Here is a 12,523-nt window from a genome sequence, read left to right as displayed (position 1 = left end):
AGCAGCTCAAACACATTGTTGGGGACAGTTGCATTGTTTATTTCCATGCAGTAACGTCCACATTTGTTCAATGAAAATGTACCTAGTAAATATTTTTGAAAAATCTATATGGTAAAAATAAATAAATGACTTCAAAACATTTTATATGGGCTCAAACATGTAGTACAAATTCATCTATTAGTTTTTTTATATTTCTAAAAAGTAAGATGTAGTTTTCAAACTGTTACTAGTTGAAAAAAAGGACAATGTCATACAGCTGTATTGTTCAAACAGACAGTTAAGTAAAGCAAGGTGTACCAATGAATAGTATCCCAATAATTACCATCTGAAGTAGTATCTAGTAGCATTGAAAAGTATTACAAAAACTTGAGTTGAAATCCATTTTTTTCCTACCCTCTCATTCTTCTGATTTTTATAACAGTTGTCAATACTGGCCATGAAGTAAAAAAGGAAAGTTGAGAGTCTACAACATTCATCTGAGGGCAACCTCAATAGTTTTCAATTTAGAAAACCATCATCACAGTATACATTTCCAGTCTGTTTGAGCATACAGTTTACTTATAAGATCATCTAACCAGAGGGTATGACCTACTGTATCTTAAATTTAGGTTATGAGTCAAACTGCAGCTGGAAAGCAGCAACACCAAGATTACTACAAGTGATGGATATGAGCCCTGCCAAAACTAACCAGCTGAGCAGTGGTGTCTCAGTCCTCACATAGCTGTCTCATGGTCTTGGTTAATTGGTTCACTTTGTGTCTGCCTGTGAAGGCTGTAAAGAGGAATCATGTGCGTGTAGTGCTCCAGTGGAACTGTTGGGTGAAACCACCAGTGCAGCCAGCGGTTTGGGGCAGGTGGTCAACTCTGCTGGATTGACCTGGCACTGAACTGTACTCAAAACAGCACCATCAGGACTAATGAGTAGCTTGGATGCTACATTGGTATGCATACCTAAAGCTGAGGTCTGCAGAGAGTGCTTTCCCAGTGCTTGATTGGTCGGAACGACAGGTTGGTGGATGGTGTTGTTTGTCTTCAGTGATGTGATTGGTTGAGCTGGAGTTATTATTACAGTGTTGCTGGATGGAGGTGTGGTCATCACAGGTGCTGTTTCAAAGCTGTTGACAGTGCTTCCGATTGGTGGAACTGTAGCAATGGGCAGCGTCTGCATCCTCGACGCTGTGCTTACAATTGGAGGGACAGCCACAGTTGGCAATACTTGTGTCCGTGTGCCAGCAAACACTGGTTGCATGACTGCCTGTTTTTTGACTGATGCGTTGCCAAGGCCCATATTCGCCAAAAACTGTGATGGAGCAGTGGAGGGTGCTGCAATTTTTACTGCTGTCTGCTGGGGCTGTATGCCTGGACCCAGGGTTGTCACTGAAACCTCCTGCTGAGCAGGAAGAGAATGCAAATATGGTGTGCTTGCTATCACAGGGGCTGGGGCTGAGGAAACGGGTGCTGGAATTGGTATGACAGGATTCGGCAGGGCAACAGCTGATGGGCTGGGTAAAACAGGCAAGGATGATAGAGGTGCTGACAATCTGGGTAAAGGGGGTGCTACTGCAGGTGAAATGGTGGATGAACATTCAGCTTGCCTGGGTGTACCAGCAGCTAACCTGATTGTAGCCAGCGCTGAGCCAAGAACAGAGGCACTGGTTACCACTGGGGAAACTAGGGCTGGAACACTACCTAACCTAGGTGATGATGAGACCAGAGTGGGTGTGCCTACAGGTGGTGATGCAAAGTTACTAGCCTGCGAAACTGGCAACCTTGGCAGAGCAGACACTACACTTGTTTTACTGGGTAACAACGCTGAGCCCAAGCCAGGTGTTCCTGTTAGTTGGACTGGCATGACATTGGGATTGGTTGCTAGCAATGATGGACCAACAGCAGGTGTGCATGCTACAAAAGGAGAACTTAAGGCTGGCACACTAGGCAGCTTGGCTGGCGATAGGGGTAAAACAGGTGCTCGAGGGGCTACAGTGACAGGGCTTGCCCCTTGGGGAGGTACTGCTGCTCCAATGCTAGTAGCACTGGCACTAGGCACTTGTTGTGGTGCAGGGCTAGAGATAATAAGGACATGGCTGCCTGGACCCAAACCCTGGGGAGGGACTACAAACCGTGCATTGTTAAGGAGGATCTGTGTGCCAGCAGCAAGGGGCGTAGAAGTGTTGATGACTATCCTCTGCTGAATTGTGCCAGTAGAAGAGGTGGTGAATGGGGTACTGGTGGTTGTTGTCAAGGAGATTTGTGTTTGGGTTTTATTGAGAGCAAGGTGAGGGGAAGATAAGATGGAGGTGGTTTCCTCACCAATGCCACTTTGGATATTTGGGGGCTGACGGACAAGGTTGGTTGTGGAGGTTTGGGCTGGGCTACTCTGCGTGGTAGTGGTTACCTGAGCAGGAGAGTTGCTGGACAGTATATTTGTGGGCAGACCAAGATCCTTCTTGATCATGTTTCCTGCAGATGTAGCAGCAGTAGATGTGGAAGAGCCTGGTTGGGAGATCATGGGGAAGGGAGGGATACCCTGGAGCTGAGAGTTGCTGGTTAGAGAAGTGTGAGAAGTAAGCTGAGCAGGACAGCTTGTTATGGTATTTGAACTTGTGACCGGGAACAGTTGTGTGGTGGTGGCTGGTGAACAGCTTGTATCTGAGACAGACACTGGTGTGCTTTTGGAAGGGGAACGTGACAGTGCACCGATGGTCTGTCCGATGGTTGTTGTCTTGCCTGACAACTGGATTTGAAGCCCTGGAGATTGAGAAGAGATAAGAGACAAGATTGAGATATTTATTTGTGCAATGTTTTTTTTGAGCAGGCTGCATAATATCAGTTTTATTCAACTGATCAACATTGATAATGGGGGTGTATTTGGGGTATTTTTAATACAATATTTAAATTTGGTATGGGTTCTATGGTCCTCCAATGGTCAAGTCTTTGCATCACTTGTTTTATGTTGACAAGCAGAACGGCCTGCACAAACTTTAAACCCTACAGATGCTGCACACCAAAAAAAGGTTGACACAGACCCTGACTTATATATAGCTTGATGTGTTAATGCTACTAATATATTTATAAATTTACTTTAATGTCAAACATTGGGTACTGTAGCATCAAAAAAACAAAGCTCCACATTTCTTCAACTTCAGTATTAAGTCCACATGTACAATGAATAGCTGTGGCCAACTGTTGCAAAATTTACAGACTGAATCAAACACGAGAAACCGGTCACATATGAGAATTCAAGTAAAACATCACACCAAATAAAACCAACCTGTGGGCAAGGTGATGTTCTTGACTTTGGACATCGCTTCTGAGTTGACACTGCCAACAGTTTGTCCTAGGCTTAATCCCATGTTCTGAGTTTGACTTGATAATGAAGTGGTCAGTAGCTGTCCACCAGCTGCTGTCCCTATCCCTTGCTTTGGAACGCTTCCCACAAAGGTGGAGGATGACGTTGTTGTGGGCTGGCTGATGAACATGACTCTTGAACTTGGAAGTGGTTTTGTGGAAGAGGGTGTGTCTTTTGATACAGCTACATTTGAGGCAGAGGAAGAAGAGGGAGTGACCAGAATAAATTTAGTAACTTGGGATCTCTCATCCGTGCTGGCTCGTTTCATACCAGGCTTGCAGATGAACTCAGATTGTGTGAGAACTTGGGGAACACTAGAACTACTCAGTGATGGGACAACAACAGTGTTTTTTACTAATGAAGCTTGAAAATGAGAACCAGCTGTTGCTGTCTGTGCAAGCTGGCCAATCTTTGTTACAAACTTAGAAGCAGATGAAGTGTTGGAGCCTTGACTTAAGGCAACAGTAGTTCCTGCAGTCTGGCTTCCTGGGCCTGCAACAGGAATGCCACCAGTGAGGGTAGTGACCATGGGAGTGGTGACAGTGGAAGGGGACTTTAATACTGAAGGAACCTGCTTCTGAGGTTGGGCTACTGAGGTACTTGTCACTGCTGGGATGGTACAAGGGGAAGTCTGAGAAGGAGCAGAAGGAGAAGCTGATGACGTCTTGGATACGAGGAAGGCTTTAAACTGAGGTGAGATGGTGATAACTGGACTGCTGGGCAAACATCCAAGGGCATTCTGGTCTGAGGATGTCTGGACTTTGACGATGCCTGTGTTGCCTCCTCTAGTCGTTACCAGGATGGACTGTGAGTCACGAATACACACAGTCTTAAGCTCCTGTTTAGGGTCTGTAGACTTAACAGGCTCAGTAGAAACTGCACTGGCAGGAGTTGTGATAGATGAGGAGTTTGGCATACCACCTTGTGGTGTGCTTGCTTCGGGACTACAGACTTGCATTCCCTTGAACCCTGCTGTGTTTAGAGCCCCATGCTGCAGCCTAGGGGAAACAGAAGGAGAAGGGGTCCTCACTGTCCTGGCATCTTTTAGGGGGGCCACTTGCTGAACAGGGATTCTGTTTTCAGGAATGGTAAATCCAGGCACATTGGTGGACATACATAAGGGGCTGGCCACTTTAGAAACGGGGACCTGAATGCCCTTAGTCTGTTGTTGATGTAAAGAAGTGACCTTTTCTTCATTTTTGTGAATGAGAAGTTTAGAAGGCAGAATCACCACTTGCTGCATGATCTTCTCCCCAGTGTTCTGGTCCAGGACAGGATGAACAGAGATCTTGACTGGGCTGCTGCTGTCTTTCCTTACAAGGTGACCCAGCCCCTCAGGAACCTTGTACACCACTTGGACAGGACTTTTTGGTACAGTCTGGGTTGGTTTGGCCTGTGGTGATTTAGGAAGAGCTGTCGTCACTGTGGCCATTCCTGGCTGTCTAAGTACTTGTGTCTGTTGTAGTCCTTGTGCCTGCAGTTGTTGTGAGTTCTGCTGGGAGCTAGATGGAGAACTTTGTGCTTTTGAAAGTTTTGTGGTAGACAGGGAGACTAAAGACCCTTTGCTCTGTCTATCTATGTTGTTGACTCCTGGAAAATCAACAGGCCGTTTCATTAAGGTCACTTTGTTTCCCACACTCTTAGCCAGTAGGGTGGGAATGGGCGTGTAGCCCTTAGGTAGTCCAGTGGTGGGGTGGAGAATGGGGGGTCTGTGTGACAATGAAGTCTCCGTTGACACCCTTGCTGCCCATGCTGAGTTTGAATCCCTGGATTGATTTGATGGGATCATTTCCGATCTAGACTGTGGTCCAGAGTCAGGAGTAGAAGTAATGCTACTGCTGCCAGTCCGAACTCTTGGCAGTAGACTGATGCCTTTCTCTGTGCTGGCCAGAGGGTGTCTTAGATGGTTGGGAGTTACACAGGTCACTGTTCTCTCTCCAGCAGATTCAGCCACAAACTCCCTGGTACTTGCTGAGAACAAATTAGAGATGTCTATTAGAGATGCACTGGTCAATTAGTCATCTATGCAGGCCAACAGATAAGTAGTGACATTCATTTAAAATTCCTTTAAAACAGTCAAATAAGCTCAGAACTGTGGCATTTAACTGCATTGCAGACTTTAGAAGCGGGAAAACACAATTTCAAGCTTTATCATAATATTACACTTTAGATTCTAGGTTAATTACCTCCGCTCCATAGACCTCTGGGAACTACATGTTCCAGGTCTTCTTCCTCAGATCTTCTGTAATGATCCAACAGTGAACACGCCTCCTTCCCTGAACCTCTCTCTTCATCATCATCTGATGATGATGACGATGACATACACTCCTCACGCACAAAGTTATTGTACTCTGGATGCTTCTTGAAATCATGAAATTCCTTCTTCAAACGAAGCCTGATATGGAAGCAAAAGTAGAAATAAAGAAGCAGGGATTTCATTTCTAGTGCAGCAATAATGATACGAGAGCTGTTAAAACAAAGTTGGGGTCATTCTGCTTTATGCTGGTCAGCTGAGCCCCAGCTGCTAAGGCTATGTAATATAATCAGCACAAAATTTTGATAAAAATATAATAATTATGAAGGTTGGATCCAATCATCCTTTAAATGTCAAATGAGTACCTGTTCCTTTGGTAGGCCTTAACAAGTTTGGGTTCCCACGGTGAAAGCTCATTCAGTAGTCTGATTAGAGTGCTGTGGAGGTCTTTCACTGCTTCTCTCCTATAATACCACCGACCCTGTCAGTTCAAACATGCACAGGAAACCTTAGTCAAATCACCAACATTCAAATGTGTGAAAATGCATGAGCACATTATATTCTCCACCAAAGCAGAGGGCTCTGGAACACATGAATTGTGATTGTCACCTACCAGCCTCTTTTTGGTGCTCTCCAGGTCATCAAGTTCATCTTCTGTTTTACTGATCAGCTCCCGCAACTCTTCAAGACTGGTGCATACCAACTACAGAGGAGAAACAATATATCAAGTAAGAAAATCAGAATAATGAGACAGACAAGAAAAATGAAGGGCAGAAGAATGTTAAGGCTTAAATCAAGACAATAAAATAGTTAAAAGATAGCAAAACTTATTACCAGATTAATTAACAGTAACAACTAAATACACAACTAAACACATAATGGTGTACCATGAATGTGACTACCTTAAATGATGGCTCAACTGGGGGTTCATCTTTAATTTTCTTTGAAGATTCAAGCTTTTTTCCTGTCAACAATATAAGTTATACCAATTGAATCAACAAATTGTTATGGAGAAAATAAACTGAAAAACATTACAACTTCAGAAAGTATCTCATACAGCATTGTGGCTATGAATGCACATTTACCACATGACTGATGCAGTTCCAAAAGAAACCACTGGCACATACATCATCACTCAGCTTTTTCTCACCTGTTTTATGTTTTTTCTTCTTGTCTTTTCTCTTGATCGTTGTGGTGACTCTCCGCACTGCAGACTTGGCAGCCTCAGCTGGGCACAGGCTCATCCTGTCCACGTGCTGCAGCTGCTTGTGCTCTCCTTTCACCCCTGGCAGCTGTTCCCTCCCTCGCTTTTTCTTCCGCTTTTTTTTTTTCGTCCAGATTCTGTCAGTCACCCTCTCTTCACTTGAGTTTTGAGTGCTCTCAGAAGACAGCTGTGTTGCTAGCCCTGATGTGCCACAGCAGCAGCCATGCTGCTCAGATTTAACATTACTAGTTTTGTTTCTACAACATTCCAAACAGAAAGACCTTTGGTGTCCCTGATTGGGACTCCCCATCGGTTTGGTAGGGGAGGCCAGATTCACAGAGCGAGCAGGGGACCTTCCTGTGTAGCTGTGCTCCCCTACACTCAGACAGGGATCTTGTGTCGCTGCTTTAATGGTGCGCACTGAGCCCAATGAGAAACCCTGCTCTTGCTTTACTGTAGGTCTTTTAGACTGATGCTCTATAGTCTCTTCCTTCAATTTCACACTACTTTCTCCAACAGGACTTGTTTGTGAAAGGGACAAGGAGTTATTGTGTATTTTAAAGTCCAATTTAGAGTCTTCACAGGAGTCTCCATCAGAGGACCCTGATTCAGACCCCTCTTCCTTCTTCAGTGACCACGATTTATACCTTTCTCCATCTTCCTCTCTGTTCCCATTTTCCCTTTTTAAAAATCCAAATGTCTCTGCTTTCCCCTTACCAAAATCATCAGGCTCTCCTGTGTCCATGGAGCCTCCGCAACATCCGCTGTCACTTTTATCCCCCTCTTCCTTCATTCCATCCGACTCTTCACCCTCTGTCCCTGGCTCTATTTCAACCCTTTTCACCCATATAGAAGGGAAAGGAAAAGTTGGGGGTGTGCTGGGGCTCTGGCAGTAGATCCTCAGGTCTGCCCCACAGAAATGTGGGAAGTGTATATAGGCATTGTCCTTGCTGTCATAACCCAAAATAGACTCCCTACATTCATGGATGGGCTGGGCCAGTACAGCATCCTGCACATCCTTCTGTGTCTCATACACGTGATCGCAAAGCCCCTTCAGAAGCCACACTCTCTGGTAGAAGGGCAGCAAGTGAAAGGGTTTCTCCTCCAAAGGACTCACCTCCCCCAGGGAGCTGAAAAACTGGTGGCAGAGTCCCAGCTGCTCAGCCCGACCTGGCTGATCACGAGCGCCACCAACAGCTCGATACCATCCCATGACCCGCTGCCTGAGCTCTGACTCCCAGCGACGGTAAGGCAGGGCAGGCCGGCGGTGCAGAGTGGCCCTCCTCTGTGATGGGGACAGTAGGGAAGACATGATTTTGGAGAGGAGGAGGCTGCAGCGGGGCATCAGCAAACAGCGCTCCAGCTCAAAAAATACAATCTCAGGAAGGTTAAGGGCAGTCTGAGCCAGGCAGAGGAAATGCCCTATAGCAGGGAGTTCCCAAAGGGTGTCCACAGTGTGGGGCGAAGCCTGTGATAACAAGCTCTGCTCCCACTCTTCCACCTCCTTGGCTGACATTTCTTCTGCTTCTTTTTTCTCAAGCTCACGTTGCCTAAAAGGTCAGAAAACACAGACTGGTTTACTTTCAAACCCAGTTCTAACAAATTAATAAATTTCTTGTGAGTTGTATTTCTTTTTATTTGGCAAAATATTACAACAGCAACTTTTAATCTTTTCTTTAAAAGATTCACTTACCTCTTCTCCTCCTTGACCCTCTGTTGCTCCTCCAGCCGTAGGGTCTGGACCATGATAGACTCATGTCCACCAACAGTGATGGTAGCCAAGCTACGAGGTGCCAGTCTCCTCCTTGTGGAGGTGCCCCCTGACCCTCGTTCCTCCTCTACACCAAAACGCCCTTTAGAAGTCACTGCCAAGGTCGTCTTCTCTCTAAGTGTCCTAGTTTGACAGATTGAAAGAAAGAAAGAGATATTTCATTGTGATGAAAGTGAAAAACAGATGTTTCAATGTCTTTAATGAAGCTGTCAACATTGTGCAAAATAAACAGTATATCTATGCTACTGATACAATCCAAGTAGGGTTACAACTAACGATTATATTCATTATTAATTAATCTCCTGATTATTTTCTCAATCAATCCATTAATTGTTTTGTCTACAAAATGTCTAAAATGTCTTGTTTTGTAAAACATGTCAAAACCCAAAGACAGTCATTTAACAATGAGATAAAACAGAGGAAAAACAGAAAATCCTCACACTGGAGAAGCTGGAACAAGCAAATATTTGGCATTTTTGCTTGAAAAAATACTCGAGTGAATAATCAATGATGACAATAGATGCTGATTAATTTTCAGCCGATCAACTAATAGATTAATCGACTAGTCATTTTAGCTCTAAATCCAACAACCAAACAATTGTTCAACATGCATAAAAATGTATTTCTGGTTGTTTTAAAACATGTAACAGTAATTTTTTATCATTAATTACAATCAATATGATGATTGTGAGATCATCATTTGGTGTGCAACAGCTTCAAATTCTCTTATTAATTAGGATTGCAACTAATAATTGTTTTGATTAATGAATCTGCTAATTAATTTTTGAGAAATTGATTAATCATTTGGCCAATAAGATGTCACAAAAAAGTGAAATACACCTCATTCACTATTCCCAAAGTTCACACCTTCAAATTGATTGTCTTGTCCAACCAACAGTCCAAATTTAATTTACTATTATAGTGGATTAAGCAAACTAGCCAATATCAAGTTTTCAGTAGTTCAGTAGTAGTATTTTTTTTTCAGCTCTATCATTAATGATGATGACGATAGTAATAATAATAATAATCATATTAATAACAATAACAATAATAATAATAATGATAATATACCCTTTACGTTTGTGCAATGTACAAATACTGGCTGGCAATATAGGTACTCTTACTCTACTACTCTATTTCAAAAAGTGCATATCAAAAGTGCTATCAAATGAGTGTGAGCCTCCTTTGCCAGACAAACATTTGCTGAATACTGAATACACCCTTTGGGTTCTCTAGGACTGCAGTTGTATATTGGTTTTGAACATTTGTTAGCTAAGCGATTTGTTCAACTGTGTATTTACATAATTTTCACCTGGATAGCAATGTGAGCTTCTGCTCCAGCATGATTTCCAGCTTTTGAGCCTGTTTGGAGATCCAGTGGTCCACCCCATGGTAGCGATAGCAGTTCTCCAACATCAGCCTGAAGTCTGCAACAAACTCTGTTATGGTCTCATACTCCTGGCTGATAAACCTCTCCTCCATCCTCCGCAAGCACATCGACTGCTTGAGCTGTGACTGACCTCGACCCCGGACCCCTCCAATACCATGTTGGGCCTCCTGGTGGCCGATGGGTTGAAGGAATGGGCTGGTGATCCCTTTGTACTTGTCCAAAAGAAAGCCAGTGAATATCCTATAAGCTTGCTGGACCTCATAGTTCATATTCTCCTCATAGCTATTGCTATTGGTGGAGATGCAGACCTCAGGCAGTGACAGGTCACTGTTAGAAAACTCTGACATGCCATCATTGCTTATTGAAAGGTGGTCACCTTCAGCAGCTGCATCTCCGCTGTCACCAGGACAGTGTAATGCTACCATAGTCTCAACTTCACAGCCATTGCTGAACCCATCCTCAGTCATGACGAGGTCAATGTCTTCGGTGCTACTGCTCACCCATCTGGAATCTGAAGACATGATGTTGGAGCAGGACTGCTGGGGCGTTGACGCTGGGTCTTGGTTGTGGAACATCTGTTGGCTACAACCTGCTGTGATTTGGTCTGTCTTATCCTCCTGATCCATGGTGCAGGCACCTGAGGTGGGTAACAGGTGTCACCTACAGTGAACTATGATGTTGCAAACAACCCTCCTGCATAGTTTTTGTGTGAGGGAAAACTACACCAAGACAAATTAAAAGTCCTTACTAAGCATTTACAGTTTCAAATAATCTTACAGCAGAAAGATAATCACTCTTAACATACCTAAAATCACAAGGTTAGGTTTCCTGACATTTAATCCCTGTCATGACAGGTGGTCACATGATTAAACACTGGAATGTTTACCTCGTGTGATTGTGTCAAAAACACCAGCAGCTAAACTCTCATTATCTACCTGCCGGATCTTTGCAAACTTTTCGTTTCCCTGGATCAATGGCTACCTAGCCAGAAGTTAGCATTTAGCGAGCTAGCTAACAGTAGTTAAAACAACAAAAAGTACACCAAGTTTGTTCAGCTTGCTCATAGATTGAATCTACCGTGCACTCCATTATCACGTCTCCTGACCACGTGCAAAATAAGACCAAAACAAACTGACCAGAGCTTGGTTAGTGAAACAACATACCTCGACGTTTTCAGTGCGGCTCCAGACATACAGGCAAGACAGCCTTTAGCAAGCTTAGCAACGACGACAGCTTGCTAGCTGGGCTAGCTTGCTATTGTCTCCAATCTGGGGCCTGCAATTGCTGCGTTCGCTTTCCATAGTTAGATTTTATGGCAATTAAATGTCCATTAGTGAAAAAGTTATGCAGACATCTCATGTCGTCAGCGCACAGAGTGATGTCAGTGGCAGCAAGATGGCTAAAAGGAGCATTAGCCGGAGTAACACTAACTGATTGTCCGACAATGCATAACAGTTCATTTTCATTAGCCATCCGGCTAACCAGCTAGGTTTACAAGTTGACAGCTACACACCGCTAAGTTCACGTTAGAGACACATTTGCGGCATGTGTCAAATATCTTCTGAAGCCTGTAGGGTTTACAGAAAGCTAGTAACGGACTATTCCGGCTTGCATGACGAACAGTGAACCGTCCACTTCACTTCCACCCTGCGTGAGCCCGATGCAAATGTGCGCAGCCTGACGTAGCTAGCAGGTCGCGTGTCGCACCAAATTGTTATTTTGGTTTTGGAGCCAATCCTGACACACACTCACTTTACACCGTATTAATAACCTTTATTGTGAGTATATCAAACCATCGGATTGAACGAGACAGTTGTCATTCCGTTTTAAATCATTGCACACCTGTCGACAAAGCTGTTGTGCACAACAAAAAGTCAACAGCATTGCACAGTTAAAATACTCATTCATAACTTCAGCGCTGAAGTGTCCTCCAGTGAGTTACTGAAGACACAGCAGACACTGTTCCGTGTACAGTGGAAACTTGAGCAACACGCATGTCTCACTTCTAACCGCTAGATGTGGCTAGTCACAAGTGTACCACAGATGAGTATCCTTACCTACATGATGATGTATAAGGAGTCTTTCTTCCCTTTTTTTAGCCTTCAGGTAGTTCTTAACCCCTGGGCTATGTACAACCCTTTCATTGAAAAAGGCTTTTTTCTCATTTTAACCCTTGTTATTTCCTTTATATTATATATTTTTAACCTGTTATGGATCACAGTCCCACCCGTGGGGCACTTAATCATTGGTGGCATTATTTTCAGGATCACTTATACTCATTCTGACTTTTTGGTTATAAAATTGAAAGATTTACCTTTTAAATGAGACCAGGATTATGACTGTTATCAAAAGGGTTGAAGAACAGTCACCTTCTTATTTTGGGTTCATTATTTTCAGGCTTGTGTACAAAAATGGAGTGCCTGGTAAGAGGTCAACGCTGGAGCACTTTGAGATTCACTTCCAAATGAAAAGTGCAGTTCAATTTAAAAGCATTATTATTATTAACACCAGCCCCAACAAGCTTCACTACATGTTTATTCTGGTTATGGGTATGGC

General features: G+C 43.8%; 1 protein-coding gene across 1 annotated transcript; it reads right to left on the bottom strand.

Moving 5' to 3' along the window:
- Positions 1-15: 15 nt before the first annotated feature.
- On the bottom strand, positions 16-11,904 carry LOC122968913 (uncharacterized protein KIAA2026). Its single transcript, XM_044334442.1, has 10 exons — positions 11,131-11,904; positions 9,890-10,604; positions 8,500-8,700; positions 6,753-8,356; positions 6,505-6,566; positions 6,216-6,305; positions 5,968-6,083; positions 5,535-5,743; positions 3,271-5,319; positions 16-2,747 (listed from the first exon to the last, which is right to left on the bottom strand). Exons 2-10 carry the CDS (start codon positions 10,591-10,593, stop codon positions 748-750), a joined length of 7,035 nt encoding a protein of 2,344 aa, XP_044190377.1. The 5' UTR covers positions 10,594-10,604; positions 11,131-11,904; the 3' UTR covers positions 16-747.
- Positions 11,905-12,523: the final 619 nt, after the last annotated feature.

Source organism: Thunnus albacares, chromosome 18 (genome assembly GCF_914725855.1).
Source record: "Thunnus albacares chromosome 18, fThuAlb1.1, whole genome shotgun sequence".
Classification (NCBI taxonomy): domain Eukaryota; kingdom Metazoa; phylum Chordata; class Actinopteri; order Scombriformes; family Scombridae; genus Thunnus; species Thunnus albacares.
This window is presented reverse-complemented; position numbering and strand designations above follow the sequence as displayed.